Source organism: Austrofundulus limnaeus, unplaced genomic scaffold, assembly GCF_001266775.1.
Source record: "Austrofundulus limnaeus strain Quisiro unplaced genomic scaffold, Austrofundulus_limnaeus-1.0 Scaffold580, whole genome shotgun sequence".
In the NCBI taxonomy this organism is placed as follows: Eukaryota; Metazoa; Chordata; class Actinopteri; order Cyprinodontiformes; family Rivulidae; genus Austrofundulus; species Austrofundulus limnaeus.
In genome coordinates this window covers 125,461-135,043 of record NW_013952982.1, presented here as the reverse complement: position 1 = coordinate 135,043, position 9,583 = coordinate 125,461, and the positions used below count along the sequence as shown (strand labels likewise).

Below are 9,583 nucleotides of genomic sequence, written 5' to 3'. Positions count from 1 at the left end.
CGCCTAGTTCGCCTATGCCAAGAGCCGGCTCTGCTGATGAAGGGTTAAACATCGGGCCCACCAATGAGCCCCCCTGCACCAAAAAAAAAAAAAAAAATGTGGTGACGTCAGTGCCAAATCGTTGGTGATTTCTGTTTAAGGGTCATACATGCTTCCATAATGCAGTAGTTTAAATTTGTTCAGCGATTCAAGAGAGCACACACACACACACACAAATGCTTTTAGAATATTGTATTTTCATGAAACTGTTCATTTACATATTGACATTTAACTTGTAGTTTTTTTCTCCTGTAAAGAAACATTTAATAAATTTGCTTCTTAACTGAGGACAGAAAGACCTTTATTAGTTCTGATTTTAAATCATTACCAACCACTCCAAAACCTGAAGGGATTCTAAAGAAGAAGAAGAGTAAAACAAATAAAAACAAAATAAAATGTGCTTAGATGTTTGTATGGTTTAGGCTGGATTCACTGAGCAGAGTTCAAATATTTAGTTTGACATTTTGGATTCAGCATTAAAAAGCACAATGTTTGAAGTTAACAGGTGAAATATTAAGTTCATGTTATAGGGGTAAGTCGTTCACTTTGATTGGTCCAAAAGTCCTTTCCTCCTCCAGCGGAGAACCTACGACACAAACAGTGAGACACGGTCAGGAGGTAAACTTGTTTAAACATCTCGTCTTTGCTGGGTCAAAGCAAAGAACTGGTTCTGGTGTAGCACTGGAATCCATCTGAAACTAGATTTAACACCTATAAAAAAAGAGATTAGGGCCAATGGAAAAAAATAAACTACCAATTCAGACTTAGGAAAAGCCTGAATTCTGACAAAAAACACTCAGAATTCTGACTTTAATGTCAGAAGTCTGAGAAAAAAGTCAGAACTCTGACTTTGTTTCTTCAGAATTAGGAAAAGGTCAGGATTTTGAAATTAAAGAGAATTATTTCCCTCCTTTTTTGTTTCAGAAGCACCAGACCTGGTCTAGCAGCAGAACAAGAAACCCTAGAAGTCAGGATTCAGTCCTTTCTGGTAAAGTGAAGCTGTGTGACCAGGTACGAAGCTGAGGTCTACCTGTTCTCAGCAGGTCACTGCCGTCATCTTTTCCACAGTCTGTGTCACAGCAGGAGCAGACACGATGGTTCCCGCTCGCCTCCTTCCACCTGGTTAGATAAAAACTCTAGTTCTGATTGAACAGAAGCTTGAAATGTTTGAATATCTGGTCCCATCTCACCCGTCAGTGAAGAAACAGTCCTTGTTTGTGGAGGTGACGGGTGACGCAGCTGCTGTGGCCCTCAGACTGCAGGTGATGTAGAGCTGAAGACAAAATGAAGACTGTCACAAACAGCAAAAACCAGAGAAAACATCCTTTCAATGTGATTTACGTTGGTCTCACCACGCCACTGTAGTCCTGCTCAAACCTGAAAGCCTCGACCTCAAACTGGACTTTGTCGTCTTGAGTCCGAGGCAGGAACCGTGAGCTGGACCCAGTCAGCTGACTGTCAAACAAACACCTGAACACAGAACCAGAATCAAAATCTACCAAATGCTGAAGCAGTAAAAGGTTAGTCTGTGTTGCAATTTGTTTTGTACAAATAACTTGAAATAAAACGACACGTTTTATAACATTTTTTAGAATCTCATTACAAAAAGTAGCATCCATCCATCCATTTTCTGCTTCATATCTGGTGTCGGGTCACGGGGGTAACAGCCTAAGCTGAGAGACTCAGACCTCCCTCTCCCAGCCACTTGGACCAGCTCCTCTGGGGGAATCCCAAGATGTTCCCAGGCCAGCTGAGAAACATAGTCCCTCCAGCGTGTCCTTGGTCTTCCTCTGGGCCTCCTCCCAGTGGGACATGCCCAGAACACCTCACCAGGGAGGCGTCCAGAAGGCATCCTAACCAGATGAACCACCTCAACTGCTCCTCTCAACACGGAGGAGCAGCAGCTCTACTCAGAGTCCCTCCTGGATGACTGAGCTTCTCACCCTCTCTACGGGAGAGCCCAGACACCCTGTGAAGGAAACTCATTTCAGCCGCTTGTATCCAAGATCTCGTTCTTTCAGTCACTACCCAAAGCTCGTGACCATAGATGAGGGTAGGAACGTAGACCGACCGGTAAACCGAGAGCTTCACCTTCTGGCTCAGCTCTATTCACCACGACAGACCGTACAGCACCCACATCACTGCAGCACCAATCCACCTGTTGATCTCTCGCTCCTTTCTTCCCTCAGTGAACAAGGCCCCCAAGATTCTTAAACTCCTCCACTTGGGGCAGGACCTCCTCCCTGACCCGGAGACGACACGATACCGGTTTCCAGCTCAAGAACATGGTCTCGGATTTGGAGACACTGATACTCATCCCGGCCGCTTCACACTCAGCTGCGAACTGCTCCAGTGAGAGCTGGAGATCAGGATCTGATGAAGCCAACAGGACCACATCATCCGCACAAAGCAGAGATGTGATCCTAAGGTCACCAAAAAGGATCCCCTCAACACCTTGGCTGCACCTAGAAATTCTGTCCATATAAGTTATGAACAGAATCGTAGAAATCGTAAAAAGCAGCATATTCATGTTAAAGCCCTACACTTCTGTCCCTCACGGTTTGAGGGTTGATGTTCAGTAAACTCACCCACTGTTTCCTAAAAAGGAATATCGAGGTACGGTATCAACGTTTGGGACCACAGTTGCCACACAGTTGTCTACGATCACTCGAAGAGGAATGTGCTGAAACTGTTTGACTGAAGCTTCAAACTTCATCATGTCACCCAGCAGGAACTGAGGCTTTGGATGAGTGAACTGCCAATCATCTAAAAATCAAAAACACAAAAGGATAAAGAAAATAAATTACTGAAACCGTTCATTCTGTTCAGAATCAAGCTTAGGATCGTTCCTCTCTAATTTGTCAACTGAAATTAAATCAAAACCTACCAGTCATGAGTTTCAGGGAGAAATAGAGACTTTCCTCTGAACTTTTGTCAACACTGAACGGACTCCAGGTTGGTTTCAGGAGCCCACTGCTCACATCATGCTTCCTGTCAAATCAACAGTTTGTAAATTAAAAAAAAAAACCCTCAACTGTTGGTGTTTTGGACCAGGTCCAGGTCTGAGAACCAACCTTTTATAGTGACACTGAATGCTGACAGAGACCTCTCTGCTTCGAACGATGGGACTGTTCCCCAGAGGAGCAGGAGTGTAGAGAAGAGTGAACACGTAGGTGAACGTGTCCTCTGACATCTGGAAAAAACAGATTCAAGTTTTCACATCGTTCTCCTACAGGGAAAAACATGTCCAGTTCTGAGTTAGATGTCTAGTTTGTAACAAGTTCCAGCATGAGCCGTTATGCAACAAAAACAAGGAGAGGCTGATGAGAGAATTTTGCTCAGCTGCCAGAACCAAACCCAGCTGTACAGGTTCACACAAGTTTCTAACAGGACCAGACGCTTCCTTTAGCTTTGGTTCTCTAAAGAAACGATTCAAACCATCTTGACCAATCAACATTCCACCAGTTTAAAGTTCTTTAAATTCAGACTAATTTATGCACATTTGCATGTTTGATGGTGATTTGGTGCTAAACAACGAAACTGAATTCAAACCCTAACTCTTATAGAGTCCTTACACTGCCCAAATCTGGTGACCTTGATCTGTTAGTTTAAATACCAGGTTCACTATGAATGCAGATTTGTAGCTTTATCAACATGTTCTCTGGATAGTTTACAGATTGTGTTAGAAGCCGTGGAGTTTCCAGGTTGTCAAAGACTGTTTTGTCTCCCAGTGATTAGATTTTTTCTTGTGTTGAACTGCTACTTTAATGATTCTGTCATTGCTGGAAAATTCAAAGGTTGTGTAATACGTTTCAAAAATGTAAAATATTTGTTAATGTTGGGGAAAAAAGCCTTTTCTTAACTGACGTGGAACAGAAAAGATGCAGAGAAAACAGGAAAGTTAAGTAAATCATAGTAAAAGCCTTAGAACATACGTGTTTAACCCCATGATATCCTGAATCATTGTAAAAAGTAAATGAATGAATCAAATAGGCAGAGAGCATAACCCCCTTAATGGGGGTGGGGGGGGGGGGTATACCCTTGATTTGATTACCCATCCAAAAAAAAAAAACAAACAAACAAAAAAAAACAGTGAGACGGTTTAACAGGTTGGATTGTCTTTGTGCTATTCTCGATAGAAACTTAAAACTTACACAAAACAAAAAAACCAACCAAACAAAACAAAAAAATAATGGTAAAGTACATCGAGAATATTTTGAACGAATTAAACTTGAACAAAACCCTCAACATCTGCTTTGACCAGTGTTAGTAACCTGCGGAGACCCAGAAAAAATAAGTTTTGGTATTTAGCTTTTTGTTACATGGTTTAAGTATTGAGGTCGAAAGAAACATATTGCAACATTTATTTTCATAATTGTTATTTAAATTTTACCAGAAGTCTCTTCTAATGGACATTGGGTCTTGCTGGATATACTGTAAACATTCTCTTTACATAATGATTTAAAAACTGATGAATTACATTTATTTTATTTTATAAATACTTAACAGATTTAAACTTTTAGAAATTCATAGACAAAAAAGTTGTTGAAGAAATGTCTTTAAAAAGTGTTTACATAACCAATTACATGTCTGTAATGCATCTAAACATTTAAGYACTCTCGCTGGTTTGTGTATTCTGACATTTTGTTCAAAATTGCTTTTATCTATGTACTGTTTATGGTAATCAGTTGGCCTCCAGTCTTATGTGTTCATTGCTTTCCTGCAAGGGATTCTCCTCCACAACAGGGTTGAAGCTATGTTGATTGAAAAAAAAAAAAAGAGAATTATACTTTAATGTAATGCAAAATGTGTAACTACATATTTAATTGCGTTACAAAAATTTACATTGTTATACATTTTAAAAAAAGTTGATTTTTTTCCTTTGCACTCACTATTACCAATGAATTCCATGACCCTAACTTACATATTACTTTTCATCAATATTAGTGGCATGTTCCTCTTCAGACTCCTCAAAAACTGTTTTATCTTGAACTTTCACATACCTGCTCTACTATCTGGCCTGCCTCCTCCTCATCATCTGACAGCTCTTAGTCTGACTCTTTCCAAAACTCTCATTAAATCATTTCTGCCTCATTCAGTCCTATATATTCCAAAAACTGGTTAAGATCGTCTTTAGCAAGTCCCACTGTCCCCTAAAAAGGAAACTGGATAAAACTTGTATTTTTACAGAGTTAACGATATTGTACTTAAATTGGACAAACTCATGGTGCAGACATACTAATGAGGAAATGTCATTTTTAGCAATATAAATAATTTTTGATAGGAAATTTATCACTCTTGCCATAAAATGTTGATATGGGGATTTCTGCCATTAAAAAAAGCAAGTACATGTGCTCTGATAGCCGTATAATCACAAATGTAACATCAGTAGAAAGCCCAGGATGTCCTTTTTACAGCACAGTGGGACTCAGATTGCAAGTGTAATGTTTAAAATATAGGGCTGAATAGCATGTCCCCCACAGAGAACAAAAATGAATTGATGGGTTTAAAGTACCTTAAAGAGATACGAGTAAAAAATGACTTACCATGAAAATACTTTAGTAAAATTAAGTTTTCTTTAAAGTCTTAAAGTTTTTGAGATTGACTGCAAGATGAAACAACTTAACTAGTAGATGGATAAGACTTCATTCTGTCTTTAGAGTCAAATCCTGAGGACTGAAACCTTTAAAAAAAACTCCTCACCAGAAGCTGGCTGCCACATTCATGCAGCTCAGACTCAAAGATCAGAACTTGAGCCTCTGGATCTTCTCCTGTGGCAGGACATCCTCCCAGAGTCACATCAGCAGCCGGGACAGGTTTACCGATCCCCAGCAGGTCTTTCTTGGCCTCCACACGAACGGAGTTCTCCCCACACGCGATACTGATGGTCTGCGCAGGGGCCGGGGTCTTCAGCTCAAAGTGAGGAGGATACCGAGGCTCCTCCTCAGCCGGAGGTTCAGGATAACGCCAAGATAAAGGCTCCCTGAAATCCTGTTTCCCCTGCTGGACAGCTGAGAAAGGTAGTCAGAAAAACACCAAAAATAGTTTTAAAACATTTTTTCAGCCGATTACAGCACATTGTTACCAACTCTAGTTAAATTAGGACAAGACTGCTCAACTTGATCATTTGTCCAAAACTTATTACAATTATACAAGTTTTTTTTCACAAGACAAAAGATTTCAAAGTAGACACATGATGCTTTTAAATCTTTCACATTTAAACCCTTCAGTTGGGTCTATATAAAGGGTAACTGCAATGCTTTTGACTGAATTCCTCCTTATTGCAACTCCACAAGCCCCGCCCCTTTTCTGAGGTGTGTCTCACGTTTTGAGGCTGTCTCTTTAAACCCAAATGAGAAGCTTCACAGCCCAACTCCCTCCAGGCTGGCTCATTCTGGTTTGATAGAGAGCTTTAAGACTATATAGCTGCGCAGCAATTTTATAATTTAATTAAAAGATGAGACAATGAGGCAAGACTTGTCCATCCAGCCTGACATGTTGGAGCCAGAGTCTGGCCCAGAACCAGACAGTGAAGACCACCAAACTGTAGCTGGTAAGTCCAGACCAAATTTAGAATTTGTCAAAAATAATTTGAACTAATAGTTCAGAAAACAAAGAAAAATAAATAAATGAAAAATAAAATAAAAAAGAGAAAACTGAACAGATTGAAAAATATGACCCAAACAGAATAAAGATATTTCTGCAGCACCAGGAGACTACAGTCAACTTTTCTGCCTCTTAGAGACTCCCAAGTCCACAACAAAGTGTATTTAACAGCTAAAAAAGTGGATGTTGCAGATATGTCTCCTTTAAATAAGATTAAGAATCAACAGCTTCGATGACTGGGATAAAATAAAGATCATTTATGTTTGTTTGATTCTGTGGACAGATTAAACTTTATGGTTTTAAACATGATTGCACTTTAAAAAAATCTTATCTGTAGAAATTGTGTTTTAAGAGAAACAGAGTTAACTTAAAACAAAACTCACAATTTCAAGCACCCCAGCATGTGAAGTTGTTGAAGCCCACCCAACATGAATAAATGCAGGTCAAAGTGAAGCTGATCAGAGTGGATTAGTGGAGCAGATATTCACCTGGTGGCTGCTGGACTGGAGGACGGCTCGGTCTCTGCTGTTTAAAGCGAGCAGCTGTGTGAAAAACGTTCAGAGCTGCTGTGGAGAAAACTCCAAGGAGCAAGAAAGAAACAATCCTGATGAGCAGCATGGTGCCAGTCACGTCTTGTTCTGAGTGTTTTTGTTGAGTTAGAAACGGGTGGGCACTACACAGGAAGTGGCTTTGTAGACTTGACTCCGGGCACTGCCTACTTTCTAATCATCCTGATGCTCCTCCAGCTCTGCCTCATTAAGCTCTGCTCTGGATTCATCCATCAGGTCTGTTAGCAGAGTTTAAACCTACATGACCCCCCCCCACACACACCTCTATCACTTATTTTCTTTTTCTTAATCTGTAATCACTAGAATGTACTTTATTTACTGGTTTCATGACTTTAATCTCTTAACTGGAAACAAGTTGAATTGTGATTATTTCGAACATCTTTGGCCAGAGATCAGTTTGTGTGTGAAAGAGTGTTGGACTTTTAGAGATTTCTAATAAATTGTATTGTATTACTTTCTACAAAAACACCTGCCTGTTATTAATCATCAACCAAACAAGGAGTTCAGAGCTCGTCACTCCACTGTACTTCCATTATGTTTTAGGTTAGATTTATATGTTTTATTTCAAAGCTACTTTTGGCTTCTCAGCCTATAATTTATCTTCATTTTTAAACTGTTTGAATGCCTTGGTCTGTAACTTTGACCCTGAAACTTTGACTAGTCATAACAACAGCTGCAGACTGGGAGAGACAAGAAAACAATTGGTTCTTGATTATCGCCTAGTCATTGTTCCTTAAAGCACACAGATATATGGGCCTCACGTAAGTTAACCAGCTAGGTCCCACTTAAAACCCAGCCAGGGCCTATTGAAGTCTGAGGAGAAGGGGTTATCTGCAGAATCAAAGTGGGCGTGTCACAAGAGGCCCATCAAAAGCATAAACACTGTGGGCTACGAGGCCTACATGACGGTATCCTTAGATCCTGCTTGACCTCTTTACAGCCTGACCCTGATCCCAACACTAAGGTTAACCAGGAGAAATGTGACCCAAGTAGGGKTYTCCAGAAAAARTGGTGCCGTACAGTAACGCCCCTTTTGTTCTTGTCCAATCAGGTGGTGCCGTACGGTATCGCCCCTTTTTTGCTTGTCCAATCAGGTGTGWCCCTTTRACAAAGTCCGTCAAATCAGGTGTGTCGCTTTAGAAACGCCTTTCCTTGCGACACGCCCACTCATCCGCAGAGACCCCTACTTGCCCTGTAGGGCCACCATGCAACCGGTTGACAAACCCATTTGGGACCCATGTTATTTTCATTTATCATGGGGCCCACCTATGTGTGCTGATGTTTCAGTAACACATCATTAAAAAAACAGAACTCTTCATCACATTTTTTAAAATTTAAGATAAAAAAATTCACATCATTTTGAGTAATACAGTTTTTATGATCTCTCCATAACTTCAAGTATTTAATATGTCTGGTGTTTGCCATATGTTCAAAATTAATTATTGGCTCTAAAATAAAGAATATCTGATTCATTAATTCTTTTATTTATATGTTCAGTTTCAAACAGCAGCATTTATGTTACAATAAAACAAAATGTTGGTAATATTTTATCACCAGCAAAACAGAATATTTGATTTAACAAATGCAACCACAGTCTTAGAAGTGTGTGTGTGTACTTGTACTACAGAGGGCCACTTTCACAGTATTTACCAACAAAGTAAGGTCACTTGTGGAATGTGAGGGCATTTTCCTGGTCCTTACTTTTTGTAATTCTGCTGTGCTTTACTAGTTAGGTTTGTGAAGTAAATTCTGGTTCAGGTTAGGGTTAGTGGTAGCCTGATAAAAACCAGACCCTTGTCCTTCACTTTGTTTTGTACGAGGGTCTGGACTCTTGGCTATAGAGAAGTGATTCTTGCTGAAGGCGTGGCCTCTGCTGAAGTTTAAAATGATTGGATCAGTTGGCCATGATGTATGTCGCTGTGAATGAGGCTAAGCTAAGAAGCTAACCAGAAATCGTGTGCACTGTAAACAACCCTACTGAGAGAAGAAAAGTACCGAGCCGAACGAGACGACTGTAAATGAGAGCTGCTGCTTTGTCAGACAAATTTATTTTAATTTGGAAGCCTTATCAACACGGACTGGCTTCATTCACTTCCTCCACTGTCATTGCTAAACTAACTAACAGACACTGCGCAGAAAATCAACATCTTTCAAAACTCCTCCTTCTGTTTGCTGATTGGCCCAGGTAAAATAAACTACAAGCAGACACTGCACAGAAAATTGATATCGTTCAAAGCCCCTCCTTCTGTTTGCTGATTGGCCCAGGTAAAATAAACTACAAGCAGACACTGCACAGAAAATCTACGTTCTGTTCTCTGATTGGTCTGAAAAAAATGATCCTGAAGAAATCCTTGTCTAGTATATATATA

General features: G+C 40.1%; 1 protein-coding gene across 1 annotated transcript; it reads right to left on the bottom strand.

Annotated features, from left to right (window-relative positions):
- Positions 1-242: 242 nt before the first annotated feature.
- On the bottom strand, positions 243-7,314 carry LOC106530943 (zona pellucida sperm-binding protein 3). Its single transcript, XM_014026674.1, has 9 exons — positions 7,134-7,314; positions 5,743-6,050; positions 3,114-3,232; positions 2,927-3,030; positions 2,628-2,805; positions 1,392-1,509; positions 1,230-1,312; positions 1,070-1,158; positions 243-625 (listed from the first exon to the last, which is right to left on the bottom strand). The coding sequence occupies exons 1-9, from the start codon at positions 7,261-7,263 to the stop codon at positions 564-566; spliced, it is 1,191 nt and encodes a 396-aa protein (XP_013882128.1). The 5' UTR covers positions 7,264-7,314; the 3' UTR covers positions 243-563.
- Between the last annotated feature and the right edge of the window lie 2,269 nt (positions 7,315-9,583).